We start from the raw sequence: 16,355 nt of genomic DNA on the forward strand, positions 1-16,355 counted from the left end.
CAGAAAATGTAAGGAAATGCACAAAATGTAAGGAAAACCAAAACCACTTCTGATCCTGACAGCCAAAATAACCATTGTTGCTACTTCCTTCCAGTCACTTTTCTATGTATGTATTCATCCATACATATAAATCATATTTGGTTTTGTCTCCTGGGGCATTTCTTTTTAACCTTAAAGGATAAGCATAACTAACGTTCTTGAAAACCTCATTTTTACTCTGTCTGGGTCTCTCCACTATATGCCACCACCACACATTCTTTACTATCCCCACAGTCAGAAATTTAGTTTCTAATTTTTTTTTAAGATTTTATTTATTTATTTATTTATTCAGGAGACACAGAGAGGCAGGGGCATAGGCAGGGAGAGAAGCAGGCTCCTCACAAGGAGCCCCATGCAGGACTCCACTCCCGACGGGGATCACGCCCTGAGCCGAAGGCAGACCCTCAACCACTGAGCCACTCAGGAGTCTAATTTTTAATTCTAACAAATATCATTGCAACCAATATCTTTATACACATATTCTTCCACTATAATTTTTTAAAAAATAGGCTAGAAACATCTGGTATTTGCTCTACAGAGTGTTACAAGGTACGTTATCTTGTATACGAAACAGGATTCCACAGCCATCCCGTGTAGACCTGTGCAGTACTGTCAGGTCAAAGTCACCGCTAAGTCATCGCATCCTTATGTGTGGGCATACATCGTTAAATGAGAAAACTAAGATGCAAACCTGGGCACTGGTGAGGCCTATGGATCCAGGAGGCAACCCTGGGCACTGATAAGGCCTATCGATGCAAGGGCAAGCCTGGGCACTGATAAGGCCTATGGATCCAAGAGGCAACCCTGGGCACTGATGAGGCCTATGGATCCAGGAGGCAACCCTGGGCACTGATGAGGCCTACGGATCCAGGAGGCAACCCTGGGCACTGATGAGGCCTATGGATCCAAGAGGCAACCCTGGGCACTGATGAGGCCTATGGATCCAGGAGGCAACCCTGGGCACTGATGAGGCCTATGGATCCAGGAGGCAACCCTGGGCACTGATGAGGCCTATGGATCCAAGAGGCAACCCTGGGCACTGATGAGGCCTATGGATCCAGGAGGCAACCCTGGGCACTGATGAGGCCTATGGATCCAAGAGGCAACCCTGGGCACTGATAACTGATCCATCACCGATCAGATTGTCACCCCTTGGAAGCTGCCAAAAGCGCGGCAACCGCTCCAGCAGGGCTGCCACAAAGCAACGGTAACCCTCACCTTGCAGCCCTGCAGCACCTGGTCGCAGTACAGCACCACCTTCTCGTCGCGCCACATCCCCCTCATGGGGGACACGCAGACCGGGGGCAGCGGCTGCGCCTCCTCTTCCTCCTCCTGGGGCACCGACAGAGGCGGCTCCTCCGCCTCCGCCGCCTCCGCCGCCTGCTCCTCCTCCTCCTCCTCCTCCGCCCCCGCGGCCCCCGCGGCCCCCGCGGCCCGGCCCTCGGCCTGAGAGGCGGGCGGGAGCTGCAGCCGCCGCCGCGCCGCCTCCCGGCCCGCCTTCCCCTTCCCGGGCCGCGGGGACGCCACCACCGACCGCGCCGGGGCCGCGGCGCCCCTCAGGGTCCCGACCGCCAGCGAGTCCCCGGGGGGCGCGGAGAGTCCCTGGGCGCCCCGCCTGCCGGGCCTGCCGGTTCCGACCGACTCCTCCGGCTCGGGAGGCCGCGCCGCCGACGCCATCTCCCCGCCCGCGAGGCCCCGCTGCGGCCGTTAGGCGCGGAGCCCGCGGAGCCCGCCACGTGCAGGGAGGGCCTCGAGGGCGGCGGGCCGGGGACGGGGGCGGGGGGCGGCAGCCCGCGAGGGGCGGGGGGCGAGGGGGCGAGGGCGAGGGCGTGGGGGACGAGGGGGTGGGGGACGAGGGGGGTGGGGGACGAGGGGGGGTGGGGGACGAGGGGATGGGGGCGCTGGGGGACGAGGGGATGGGGGCGCTGGGGGACGAGGGATGGGGGCGCTGGGGGACGAGGGGATGGGGGCGCTGGGGGACGAGGGGGTGGGGGGCGCTGGGGGGGACGAGGGGATGGGGGCGCTGGGGGACGAGGGGGTGGGGGGCGCTGGGGGACGAGGGGGTGGGGGCGCTGGGGGACGAGGTGGTGGGGGCGCTGGGGGACGAGGGGGTTGGTGCGCTGGGGGGCGAGGGGGTGGCTCTGGGGGCGAGTGGTTGGGGCGCTGGGGGGGCCGAGGGGGTGGGGGGCGCTGGGGGACGAGGGGGTGGGGGCGCTGGGGGGACGAGGGGGGTGGGGGCCCCGCTGGGGACGAGGGGGTGGGGCGCTGGGGGACGAGGGGGTGGGGCGCTGGTGGGCGAGGTGGGGGGGCGCTGGGGGACGAAGGTGGTGGGGGTCGCCTGGGGGACGAGGGGTTGGGGGCGGCTGGTGGACGAGGGGTGGGGGCGCTGGGGACGAGGGGTGTGGGGGCGCTGGGGGGCGAGGGTGTGGGGCGCTGGGGACGAGGGGGTGGGGCGCTTGGGGGACGAGAGGGTGGGGGCGCTGGGGGACGAGGGGGTGGGGGCGCTGGGGGGGGCGAGGCGGGTGGGGTCGCTGGGGGGCGGAGGGGTGGGCGGCTGTGGGACATGGGAGGAGGGCGGCCGGGGGACGAGGGGGTGGGGGGCGCTGGGCGAGGGATGGAGGGCGCTGGGTCGAGGGGTGGGGGCGCTGGGGGCGAGGGGGTTGGGGGGGCTCTGGGGACGAGAGGGGTGGGGGCGCGGGGGGCGAGGGGTGGGGGCGCTTGGGACGAGGGGGCGCTGGGCGAGGGGGTGTGGGCGCTGGGGACGAGGGGGTGGGGGCGCTGGGGGACGAGGTGGTGGGGCGCTGGGGGACGAGGGGTGGGGGCGCTGGGGGACGAGGGGGTGGGGGCGCTGGTGAGAGGGGGTGGGGGCGCTGTGGGGGACGAGGGGTGGGGCGCGGGGGACGAAGGGGTGGGGGCGCTGGGGGCGAGGGGGTGGGCGCTGGGGGACGAGGGTGGGGGCGCGGGGACGAGGGGGGGGGCGCTGGGGGACGAGGGTTGGGGGCGCTGGGGGCGAGGGTGGGGGCGCTGGGGGACGAGGGGGTGGGGGGCGCTGGGGACGAGGGGGTGGGGGCGCTGGGGGACGAGGTGGTGGGGGCGCTGGGGGACGAGGGGGTGGGGGCGCTGGGGGGCGAGGGGGTGGGGCGCTGGGGGAGAGGGGATGGAGGGCGCCGGGGGACGAGGGGGTGGGGGCGTGGGGACGAGGGGATGCGGGCGATTGGGGGCGAGGGGGGGGGGGGGGGGGCGCTGGGGGGCGAGGGGGTGGGGGCGCTGGGGTAGGAGGCGGTGGAGGTGCTGGGGGGGCGGAGGGCGCCTGGGGGCGAGGGGATGGAGGGCGCCGGGGGGCGAGGGGATGGAGGGCGCCGGGGGGCGCGGGGGGGGTGGGGGCGCTGGGGGGACGAGGGGGTGGGGGCGCTGGGGGACGAGGGGGTGGGGGCGCTGGGGGACGAGGTGGTGGGGGCGCTGGGGGACGAGGGGGTGGGGGTGCTGGGGGGACGAGGGGGTGGGGGCGCTGGGGGGCGAGGGGGTGGAGGGCGCTGGGGGGCGAGGTGGTGGGGGCGCTGGGGGTGAGGGGTGGGGGCGCTGGGGGAGCGAGGGGATGGAGGGCGAGGGGTGGGGGCGCGGGGCGGGGGAGTGTGGCGCTCAGGGCGGCGCACCCACTAGGTGGCGCGCACGGGCAGGGCCCCGCCAGAACGCCCCGCCGCTGCCCTCGGCACCCCCTGGAGACAATTCTGCCCCGGGGCCCCGCGGTCCTCAGGGGGCTTGTGAGGCACCCTCAGGTGGCCGTGCCGCACTCCTGCACCCCCGGACGCCATCTGAGAGAACCTTGGGTTGACCCTGGAGCTGGCGGCTGGCACCCTCTGCCCCCGACGAGGGACCCCCAGGAACAAATGCGGCCACCTAGATTTCCCCCGGCCTATCCACACGGCTCCCGATATAAAACCACCTTTCCATTTTGAACACGCCACTTTGTGCCAAAAACGGTAGGTGAGTCTACATTCAGGTCCCTGTTGTGCTGCTCAAAATTCCCCTTAAAGACTCTTCTTTATGTAACTCCTCAGCTGGACTCCGATTTCCAGCTGGGCGGACTGTGTGCAAACTCCGAATTCCCTCACAATAGAGGTCGGCTCAAGATAATACATTTTGGAGAAGGAGTGAGCCCCCCGGTTTCTGTTGGATGACTATTAAGTGTGCGTGGAGCCAGTTGGAACGAATTCTGTTTACACCCTCGCTGTGACAGTGCTACGTGGGAGCCAACAGCTGCCACAGAGAGCAGCGCTGGGAAAACACCTGCCTTCCTTCACGCTCCTCTGGAAGGACACTGTGTTACATTTTGAGTTTATTTTGGGGAAAATATTAGTCTTCATTTCAATGTCAGGGAATAATTACGACATTTATCACGTTTTGACCCTAAGTTTATGCCTTTGGTCAGGAGTCCTGGATTTTGTTTAAAATGGTACTAGCCACAGATTTCACTCACCGAAAGTAAAATCTATTTAGTCTAGCATTTCTCCAAAAAGGTGTGTGTGTGTGTGTGTTTTTTTAAATAAAGTCTGGGGTTTTTTTCATTCTTAGATTCAGAATTAACAGAGACCATTTGTCCTAGTTGAAAGTTTACAAACAACAGCCTCTTTCCCAAACAAAAACAAAAACAGGTAGGAACCTGGTATGTGCTAGGCAATGCACAGATGCTAAAGTTCTAGAAATAAGAATAATTCTTATTCTCATAGTCTTGGTGAAGACTGCAGATAGGTCGATAGATGATTGTGTTTGGTAGAAACCCTGATTTAATATTTATATATTGCAAGCGTATACATGTACTTTAATCCTGTTATGGGGAAAAAGAGACCTTTCTTGCCAGAAGTGGTACATAAGCTGAGTCTGGATTATGAAAGCAATATCTGTGCTGTTTTGAAACAGAAGAAAATTTAAAACAATTGTACTTCCAATGCTTGGCAATAAGCATTTTGGATTCAGAAATGCTGTTTCTAAATCCTGTTAGATTTTGGAGCATTTTCTTTCGATGTTTTTTCCTATCACATTATTACATAGTTTATATCATATTAACTTTTTAGTGTAGTCTTTTATTTAGGATAAATGTTTTCATATTACAAATTATTTAAATGTTATTTTCAATAGCTGCATACAATTTCTTTGTATGGATATAATTTCCATAAACCCATACTTTCAGATGTTTGGGTTACATTAGTTTTTATAATAATATGCCATTTTTATATATTTGTGCATAAGTTTTGCCTATATTTTGTATCCCCCACCCTCATCCCCAGCAAAAAGTGGGATTCTTAAGTCAGGATGTGTAAACATTTTCAGGCTGCTAGTATTGCCAAGTTGTTTCCCAAAAAGGATGTTCATGAGTTTCTACTTCCATTAGCAGATATAATTTCCAGATGGGCTGTGTTATGAAATAGAAGTAGACTATAGGCACCTAAGGCTGGGATAGGGTAGGAGATGGAGTAGGATAAACATTCCAGGCAGAGAGAGTCGTTAGTGATTTTACAGAAGGGTAAAATAACTTGGTCTAGGTAGCTTGTTATGACTGAAAAAAGAAGGAGCAAACTGGGACAAAACCTCAGGTTGGAGAGACATACAAAAGCTGCCTCACGGAGGGTCACATATATTATGTAAATGAGTTGAATTCTAACCCTATTGAGAAATGCTTCCTTACCCAACTTTTTTTTTTTTTTTTTTTCTTACCCAACTTTATATTCTACTCTCTGATCTAACACCCTCAGTACCGATTCCCGCAGAAACTTTCCCAGGTCATGCCAGTACATGTTGGCCAGTCCTCATGCTCTCTTAGGGGACCCAGTGCATCTCTGGCTGGGTTATGTTGTCTCTTAACGCTATTTATTGGATTGGTGGCCAGGAGGGGATGCGGGTAGATCTTCAGGGGTGTTGCCTGTAGTCTTCCAAGGCAGAAACCTATGTATCATCTGTAAGCATGGGGGACTCTAACCTTTAATGCAGAGTAGTGAGCTCAGGGGGCTCAGGGGATTCTGGGGGTTCAGTATCTCCCAGTGCATCAAACAGGATGTCTTCATACCAGATCTCAGGATCTCTCCTTCCCAATCAGAGCCTGACTGGTTTAGTAATCCTGCGCCTGAGAACTCAATCTTCTCTGGAACTCCCTTACTTTTTTTTTTTTTTTTTTTTTTTTAAGATTTTATTTATTTGAGACAGAGAGAAAGAGAGCACGCACAAGTGGTGGGAGGGGAGAAGGAGAGAGAATCTCAAGTAGACTCCTTGCTGAGCATGGAGCCCAATGTGGGGCTCAATCCCAGGACCCTGAGATCTGACTTGGGCTGAAGGCAGACACTTAACTGACTGAGCCACCCTGGCACCCCTAGAACTCCATTACTCTTATAAAAAACCTGGAGCTCAAGTTTTTTCTGCCCTTCAGCTGGAAACAAATCTCTTTATGTGCTGCAATGGAGGCCTCCTGGCTTTGACACTTCACCTTAAATTGGTTACCTCAGCATGTCTTTGTCTTGTGCCAGTAAATACATAATGCTCAGAAAGACACAATTGATTCCATGGGCCTTATAATTACTATGTCCACCAAACTTCTCAAACTCCTGACATTGCACCACCAGTGCATTCTCTTCCCTTTCACCCACAGTGGAAGTTTTGACAATTGCACCGGCATAGCCTGCTGGGAACTATTAGGATTCCACTCACCACCAATGACAGCGTCCTCATTGATAGCTGGCTAGAAGATGATTCGGCTCCAACATGTCATTTTATGATCTGCTTCCATACCATTTGTCTTAGGTTGGGTCTCCTGGGAAATAGGACCTGAGGCAATGATTTGCATAAAGAGAATTTTGTGGGGGAGGTGCTTTTGGAACATCATCTATAAGGGAATGAGGGAATCAGGAGTGGGCAAAGAGAACTACAGAACTGTGATGTGTTTATAGCAGAGTTCTCAGCCATTCCTACTGGAAGCTCTGGACTAGGGTGGCCCTTTAGAGTTATGGCAAGAGGTGGGCCTTTATACATCCATGCATCCTCCAGTTATTGGAAGTGAATTGCCCACAGAGAGAGGCCTTACCTTGACGTGGCAACTCCTTTTGTAAGAGACTGTCAGACTGTCTTCCAAAGTGGCTGTACCAGTTTGCGTTTCCCCCAGCAAAGAATGAGTGTTCCTGTTGCTTTATATCCTCACGAGCATTTGGTGGTGTTGGTGTTCTGGACATTCTAATCAATGTGTAGTAGCAGCAGCACATTTTGGCTGAGAGTGACTCCCACAGAGGGATTTAAATGTGAGTTTTCAGCAGCCAACACTCCCAGCATCCAGGAGAATGAATGTCCTGGTTCCAAAAAAAGGATTAAGGCAGGAAACCATAGTATCCACTACACACAGTTCTCAGACTGCCATTTAAGCTAGAACAGAACTCTACCAAAGTGGACTTGTTGCTGACTCACCAGAGCCCTTGGCCTAGAACACAGTGTGAGTCTAGCATTTGAGATTATTGTCTAGAAGTCCATCGGTGTTAGGCCTGGGTGTTGATGGGAAACCATACAAAGTGTTAACCACCTCTCCCCAAGGCTGGAACTCAAGGGACTTGAGAAATGGAGCTAGGCAGAGAACTTGAGAAGTTTCTGAGTGTTGTCGTAGCTGATCTCACAAGGCTCCTGTCTTTGAGCCTTCTTCTCCTCCAGCACTTTCTCTCCATTCATTTCTTTGGTGAAGTCATGTTGTAAAATGAAAGGTCAAGAGCATGGACTCTGGCCAGACTGCCTGGGCTCTATGGCTTGACTATGACGTAAATGTCTCCCCCTCCTTAAGGTCTTTTCCTTGCCAGTAAAATGGGACTTAAATAACAGTTTGTGGTAAGGAGTTTCTGGGCCCTCGGTATTTTGCTGTTTAAGTAGTGCCTGAGGCACACCCCATCAGTGTTAAATCAGCTTCTGCTAGCTCACAGCAGTTAAAACAATTCTTGCATTTGATTAGTGATTCTAATTAGCAAGTCCTGGGTGTTAAATGAGGCCAGCTCTGTTCTGTTTCTTGGGGTGGAAAAACTCATCTTCCCTCTTTTTCCTTTGGAGGCTTTTCCTTGAATTGGCTCTTCCTTCCCTTTGAAGCGGTAAAATACTTGAGGTTGATTGTTGAGCAGGGCCCCAGGCAGAGGGCAGGCTGCTGCCTGGCAGTGTGGGCACTAGGAGGACTCAGGCCTGCCTCAGTGGTACACGAGAGTCTGTGGTTCCTGCATACACGGGCTAGTTTCCACATTGGGTTTTGTGGCCAAAACCTGATGGCCTTGTCTTATCTCTCACAAAGACCTTGAAGAGGATGCCTGGCTATTGCAGAATTGAACTTGAGAAATCTGATGTCCTGGGTATCTTTATCTCTTGTTTCCAGGGATACAATGACCAGTAACCATTGTCCTCCCTTGCTCATGCTGTTTCCTTCACCTAAAATGTCTTTCTTGCTTGTCTCTGTCAACATTCTCCTGGGCCAGATTCCAATATACATCCCTCATCAGAACTAACCTTTTTCTCCCCTGTGTTCTCAGAGTACTTCCTGCACAGTATTATAAACACTGAAAACACTTCATGTGTAGGGACAGATATATTTTAACCCCAGTACTTAGCACAGTCCTTGGCACATAACTAGTAACTTGTATCACTATAGGAGTGTAATAAATATTTTTTTCCACTTTCTAACTTGAAATGTGTATCTGTTCTCCTTGTCCCCTAGGATGCTCCTTCCTTGATGCTCACCCAGGATCAGGTCTACTCATTTTTATGTCCATTGCAGAACTTATTTTAGCATGTGGGTTAAATTCTGCAAATTATGGGATCCCTGGGTGGTGCAGCAGTTTGGCGTCTGCCTTTGGCCCAGGGCGTGATCCTGGAGACCCGGGATCGAATCCCACGTCGGGCTCCCGGTGCATGGAGCCTGCTTCTCCCTCTGCCTCTCTCTCTCTCTCTCTCTCTCTCTCTCTGTGACTATCATAAATAAATAAAAATTTTTTTAAAAATTCTGCAAATTAATGTGAATATGCACAGGCTTTTATTCTCCTCAGGTGGGGCTATCTGGGGAGCTCTAAGTTAAATCCAGAGGCTGTCTCCAATACACACATGATTTAAATTACAACAGCTTATTTAAAAATTAGAACTCATTATTGTCTATCTGAAAAATATTTCTGATTAAAACTTCTTTTCTTCCTAGGTCACTGTGAAGCAGAAAGTAGGCTTATAAACTCAGTCTTCCAATCCCTGAACATTAATTAAGTCGTTGGGATTTTTTTTTTCTCCTCTTTTGCTCTTAGAGGGAAAGAGCAAAGCACTGATGAGTAACAACACCTGGCCATAGACAAAGCAAGAATAGATAAGACTCGGGGCGCCTGGGTGGCTCAGCCAGTTAAGCGTCTGCCTTCAGCTCAAGTCAAGATCTCAGGGTCCTGGGATGGAGCTCTGCTTCAGGCTTCCTGCCCAGCAAGGAGTCGGCCTCTCCCTTTGCCCCGCCCCCTGCTCCTGTGCTTGCTCAGCCTCTCTCTCTCTCTTCTCTCTCAAATGGATAAATAAAATCTAAAAAAAAAAAAAAAAAAAAAGAATAAGTAAGAGTCACTGACATTTCAGAGATCCACCCAGACTCAGTTTCCTTGAGCTTTCATTATTTTCTGGAGTAGGGACTTTGGGTCAGGAGTAGACATGTCTATTCAATAAAAGTACAGAGATTGAAATAGGGGCTGGAGCGTAATAAAACCAGCTCTGGGACTGGGCAGATGTACGGGAGAGACACCAGGAGGATTCACCTTCCTTTTCTCCTAGTGATGACTAACCTAAATTTAGGGGAAGAGTTGGGAATTAAGAGGACCTGAGGGACTTCATTTAGCAAAGAGAAAAGAGGAGAACAGTTTTTCACTTGATAGATATGAGTCATCCACCTACTTTGTGCTGGCATGGTGTTAGGTGCTGGGGATGTAACAAAATATACCAAAATCTCTGAGCTTGCTTTCTGGATAGGGAGATAGACAATAAACATTTTTAAAGTAGAATTCCCAAGAGAAACAAAAAACACATCCACAGGAAAACTTGCACAAGAACGTTCAGAGCATTATGATAGCTAAAAAATGAAAAGAACTCAAACATCCATCAGTCGATAAACAGAAAAAGGAAATGTGGTATAATCCACACAATGGATATTATTTGGCTATTAAAAGAATGACATACTGGGGCACCTGGGTGGCTCAGTGGTTGAGTGCCTGCCTTTGGCTCAGGGTGTGATCCCAGGATCCGGGATCGAGTCCAAAGTTGAGCTCCCTGCATGGAGCCTGCTTCTCCCTCTGCCTGTGTCTCTGCCTCTCTCTCTCTCTCTGTCTCTCATGAATAAATGAATAAAATCTTTAAAAAAAAACACACAAAGAAATAATGTACTGATACCACAACATGGAAGAACCTTGAAAACATGCTAAGCGAATGATGTCAGTCATGAAAGCCCACAGAACATATTGATTCCATTCATATGAAATATCCTGAATAGGCAAATCTATAAAGACAGGAAGCAGATTAGTGATTGCCTAGGATTAGAGGCAGTAGGATGGTTTGAGGGGTAAGAAGTCCTGCTAAATGCTACTGGGTCCCCGAGTTTTTTTAGGGGTGATGAGACCCTACTATAATTGATTGTAATGAAGGTTGCACAACTTTGAGAATCACCAAAAGTCATTTAGTTATAGGTGTTACATGGGTGAATTGTATGGTATGTGAATTAAAGACAATTTGAGAAAGTAAAATTTAGGGGTACCTGGGTGGCTCAGTCAGTGAAGTGACTGACTCTAGATTTTGGCTCAGGTCATGATCTCAAGGTTGTGATATTGAGTCCCACATCAGTCTCTGTGTTCAGTGGGGAGTCTGCTTGGGATTCTTTCCCCCTCTCTCTCTGCCCATGGTACTCATGGGCGTGCACACCCGTGCTCTCTCTAAAATACATAACTAACTAACTAACTAACTAAATAAATATTTAAAAAAGAAAAAAGAAAAATTAAAATTTATACTGGTAAGTGTTATGAGAATGATAAAAATATGACAGGAAGTAGAGATGGGGGATTTTTTGGAGGGTAGGGCTGGCGATACAGATTTTACGTGGGGTGGGGGTAGTCTTACCCATAGAGGACATTTGAATGAGTAAAGATCTAAAGGGAGTCAAGAGGAAAATCTTGGATTTTGACAGTGCAAGGGAAAGAAACTTTTTCCTATCATCCAGTTATTTCCAGAGGACAATTCAGATAAAAGGAACACAGGTAAATAAGGAACAACTGCAGTTTTAGAAAGCATATTATTTTCACATTTCCTTACATGATAAGCATTTAAGTAAGGCTCACATTGGTCAGAAAGCACTAAATGAGTACATCTGGGGGTTTAGGAATTTTAGAAGTTTTGTATGGTGGAGATTGGTTTCTATGGTTTTGGGTAGGATTCTGTGTAATGCTGCTGTATTTGTTTCTCCACTTGGTTTTCTCAATTGAATAAATAAGTAAATAAGTATACGTATTACTTATAAGTAATAAGTCAGCAATTTATTGCTGAGAACTTTAATTCTTCCTCTCTTAGAACACACATTTTTCCCTCCTCCTTGACTCTTTGACCTTAACTTTGTCAGCAAATACTCTGGTGGGACCAGACAGGAGCAGGCTCTCTTGGAAGCTTGTAACTCCTCATTTTTGCCAGAGGAGGGCACTGGAGAGCTTTGGGGCCGTGTAAGGGTTCCAATCCAAAGAGCCAGGTGAAGCCTGAAGCCTTAGGCCCAGGCTGCTCCCGTCCTGACTCAGGATCACACCATCACACCACACACCATCTTGCTAGGGGACAAGCTCAGACACATCTCTCTCTGGTCTAACACTTCTTTAACCACAAACGTGACATTCTGGTAAATCTTCAAACTTTGACAGTGTGCGTACTGACTCCCTGATACTTGTTCTGTGTCCTGCTTTTGCTTTTTAAGCTCTTTTTGAAGAAACTATAAGATCTTAATTTTACACGAACCACACAAAAGACAAAAATCACCAGATATGTTTCGGGGCACAGGATATGGACAGGGAGCAACCTCAAACCGCTGACAACAGCTTCCCTGGCAAACAGCTAATGGCCCAAACTTGCCTTAGTAATGCTCAGACGTCTTACATTTCAACCTGACAGCAAAGGACGCTAAGAATGACAGGGACAATAGCTAATTAGCCTACATTTCCAGAAGTGCATAAATATCTAAGAGGAGCGCAAACACTTAAAATTGATCGCGACCACTGTAAGATACTCACTCTCAACCACTGTTGATAGAGGTAGAAATTATAAAAGACACTGAAGAAGGCAACTTGGCAGAAATCTTTCAAAATGTTGAATGTGCTGACCTTCAATCCAGCAATGCCATCTTTAGAAATCAGTTCCCCAGAAATGGCTTGTCTCTGTGCCTAAAGGTATGTGTATTAATTATAAGGATGACAATTGCATTTAGCACTTAATATTTGTCAGACAGGTTGAAGAACTCTGTATATTGACTATTGTGATTCTATCAATAGCCCAGTGACCCCCACTTCACTGATGAGTAAAGAGGCACAGGAAGTTAAATAATATCCATAAAGTGGTGGAGGCTGGTTTCCAACACAGGCAGGCTGATGGCAAAGTTTATGCTCATAACCAAGACACCAGGCAGTGCAGGGTATTGACTGTAGCATTGTTTATAATAGTGTAAAACTGGGAACAACCTACCTCTATCACAGGTGGAGTGCCTAAGTCACTGATGATACACCCAGTTTATCAAAACAAGGTCAATCTAGATGTGTGGACTCAGAAAGAGTCCCGAAGACATATCATAGGGAAAATGGCAGGGGGAGCAATTGTCAGGATAAAACATACAATATGTTCCCATGTATGGTTCTTTAAAATTCCTATTTGTATTTGGACGTAGATACAAGCACAGAAAAAGGATGGAAGGATCTTATGGACGTCAAACTGTACTAGTTGTAACCTCTGGGGAGGAGAGTGGTACTGGTGATGGGGGTGTTCATAAAAGGGGGATTTTGATGTTTGACCCTATATGATTCTGAATTATTTAAGTGTTTTGAAATAAAATGTTTTTATGTGCTAGAGTAACACCCTTTCAAAGAGGAAAATGACATCGGGTAAAAATAGAAGGCAATCCTGGCAAGCAGTCTAATCATCCCCTTCATATCACAAATAAGGAAACTGCAGCGTTAAGTAAAGTGGAGTGTGTGCTGTTGCACGTGAAGCGGCTGAGCTGAGCTAGAGCCTGCCAGCCCCCCTCCTGCCCCAGTGTTCTCTGCGTCGCACCATTTTGCCTTCACCCTGGTGAAACCTCTGAAAATGACCTACGCTCATCATATCCTAATGGGACTTCATGGTTATGTTTTATTTCAGAGATTCGTAATTATCTGGCCTTTAAAAAGTTTTGGAAGGCTGGGTGGCTCACTTGGTTAAGCATCTGCCTTTGGCTCAGGTCGTGATCTTAGGGTCCTGCGATCGAGCCCCACATCGGGCTTCCTACTCAGCGGGGAACCTGGCTCTCTCTCTCCCTCTGCTGCTCCCCCTGCTTGTGCGCTCTCTCTCTCTCTGTCAAATAAATAAATAAAATCATAAAAGTTTTGGAAGGTATATAATATCAATCAACAATTATTTATTAAATCAAATAATTTGATATTACTAATTAGATGCTCATTGTTATATGCCAGGTATTGCGTTAGGCCTGTAAGTACAGTGGGGGTTTTTTGTTTGTGTTTTATATCAGTGTTGTGGGTTTTTTTTTTTTTTTTTTTAAGATTTTACTTGTTCATGAGAGACACAGAGAGAGAGAGAGAGGCAGAGACACAGGCAGAGGGAGAAGCAGGCTCCACGCAGGGAGCCTGATGTGGGACTCGATCCCAGGACTCCAGGATCAGGCCCTGAGCCAAAGGCAGACGCTCAACCGCTGAGCCACCCAGGCGTCCCTATTTCAGGTTTTCATTTAAATTGTAGTTAGTTTGGAAGTACAATGTTGATCAAGAAAGAAAAAAACCAACAGTTTTTGCCCTCCAGAATTATGGACACACGTTCACCACATAACCATATATGGAATAACTGAAAAGCCAAGCTGTGCAGGCTGGAGGAAAATGCACAAAAATGTTAGTGGCATTGTCTTAGGAGTGTTAGGGTGATTTGTGTAGTTCTTTACAGATTTCCATGTCTTCTTTATTCCAGAAGTTTCCAATTTGCACGTATTTCACACTCCAAAAAAATATATATATATTTTAGGGACTCCTGGGTGGCTCAGTGGTTAAGTGTCTGCCTTCGGCTCAGGGCATGATCCCGGGTTCCTGGGATCGAGTCCCACATCGGGCTTCCTGCATGGAGCCTGCTTCTCCCTCTGCCTGTGTCTCTGCCTCTCTCCTCTGTGTGTGTGTGTGTGTGTGTGTGTGTGTGTGTGTGTGTCTCATGAATAAATAAATAAAAATCTTTAAAAATATATATTTAAAAAAAATCAAGTAGTAGCTCTTTGTCTGCATTTGAAGCATGTTGAATTATACGAAAAGGGAAGAAGGTCATTATACTGGAGGAAATGAAATGTTTCCGGGGGAAGAAAAGGCTTGGCAAGCTGTTCCCTCCCTGACACTAAACCGTAATTCTAAGGAATTCTCAGAGAAAAGACTTCTTAAAGGGCACTGTATGGAAGTGGGGAACATCTTTTGTCGTACCCCAGGGAACCTCCAGCAGTGTGCTTCAGGGGAGAGGACGCTGGGAGCCAGGTACACTGCAGCGGCTCAGTCCTCAGGCTTTGGAGACAGACACACCTGGCCTTTGCAACCTTGAGAAATATACTTGCCTTTCGGAACTTCAGTTCCTCCTTCCATAAATGGGAAGAAGATAGATACCATGTCACTGGGGGGGCGGGGGTCATAAGAATTAAATGAGATAACGTGTGTAAAAAACTCAAAACCAAAAACAAAATTAAAAAAAAAAAAAAAAAAGCTCTAAACCATGATTGGCACAAGCTAAGCCTAAGCTATGCTTAGTTTGTGTTTCCTGCTGCAGATTTCAGCAGCAGGACCTAATTCTTGCTCTTTCCTTGACCACCGTCCCACGCCCACATGCAGTCCAGACACACATATGCACTCACACACTAAAAACTCAGGCTGGGACTCCTGGATGGCTCAGCGGTCAGGCATCTGCCTTCGGCTCAGGGTGTGATCCCGGGTCCGGGGATCGAGTCCCTCATCGGGCTTCCTGGGAGAAGCCTGCTTCTCCCTCTGTCTATGTCTCTGCCTCTCTCTGTGTGTCTCTCATGAATGAATAAATAAAAGCTTTGGGGAAAAAACCCACAAAAACACAGGCTATGCCATAGAGAAAATGTCATCAAAGCTATTTCAGGCAGTCATACAAATTAGTTCATTTTCCTAACAATTGGACCACAAATAGAACAACCCCACATATTAAAATGTAATAAGAGAGAATGACTCCATGACATTTCTTTCCCATTATTGCTTTGGCGTCCTCTGTGTCCATAGAAATAGATCCTATGGCGCCTGGTGGGCTCAGTTGGAAGAATGTGCAACTCTTGATCTTAGAGTTGTGAGTTCGATTCCCACACTGGGTGTGGAGGTTACTAAAAAAAGATAAATAAACTTAAAAAAAAAGAAATAGGTCTTAATATTTTACTATATCCATTGCTTTATTTTTCAAATTTCTTAAAAGTAACCAATAATGGAAGGACTGAAGAAAAGTTAGCCACATAGTAGTGTTAGAAGGGTTAGCCTTGAGTGCCAGGGCATCCAAATAAGCAAAGGCTTGGATGCTCCCCTGATATGTGGTCAGCAGAGCTATCTAATTTGAAGAGATCACATGAGCTCAGACAAGGAAAAGATCCATGGCACTCATCATGACTTAACCCTTACTCATTGTCCAGCACTAGAAGTCTGGTGCTTTAGCACTTTGATGCTTTGAACCACGATTTGTAAAAGACTCTATCTTCGTGTAATACTGTACCACCTGCTAGATTTTGAAGGAAAGTAAAAGAATTCATTAAACCTACTGGGAAATCATAAAATCACTTTCCAACAAATAGTCCTACTGCTAAAAAGCCCTCTTTGCAATCACGACGGAAGCCAGACTGTGTGCAAAGCCAGCAAGAACAAGAAACAGAGAAAAGGAAAGCCAGAGCCTGATCCAACTATTCCTGAAGCTTGGAATCATTTCTGGACCCTCTACTATATTGGCCAATAAATCCTAATGCTTTTTTTTTTTTTAAGCCAATAATAGATAGTTCATATTACGTGTATTCATGAAGCAAACTGGTATTCAGTAGAGTT

The 16,355-nt window shown here is 49.0% G+C and overlaps 1 protein-coding gene and 1 long non-coding RNA gene across 2 annotated transcripts in view; one reads left to right on the top strand and one right to left on the bottom strand.

The window, feature by feature from the left end:
• SHCBP1L (SHC binding and spindle associated 1 like) overlaps nucleotides 1-1,716 on the bottom strand; it is a 44,371-nt gene extending 42,655 nt beyond the window's left edge. The window contains exon 1 of the mRNA XM_038541747.1: nucleotides 1,258-1,716. Within this exon, the coding sequence (XP_038397675.1) occupies nucleotides 1,258-1,716 (459 nt within the window). The remainder of the gene's footprint in view (nucleotides 1-1,257) is intronic.
• Nucleotides 1,717-3,744: 2,028 nt separating this feature from the next.
• LOC119876410 lies at nucleotides 3,745-4,548 on the top strand. Its single transcript, XR_005361620.1, has 2 exons — nucleotides 3,745-4,019; nucleotides 4,098-4,548. It is a non-coding gene; the product is annotated as an uncharacterized LOC119876410 (long non-coding RNA).
• Nucleotides 4,549-16,355: the final 11,807 nt, after the last annotated feature.

This window comes from Canis lupus, chromosome 7, assembly GCF_011100685.1.
Source record: "Canis lupus familiaris isolate Mischka breed German Shepherd chromosome 7, alternate assembly UU_Cfam_GSD_1.0, whole genome shotgun sequence".
NCBI classification, from domain to species: domain Eukaryota; kingdom Metazoa; phylum Chordata; class Mammalia; order Carnivora; family Canidae; genus Canis; species Canis lupus.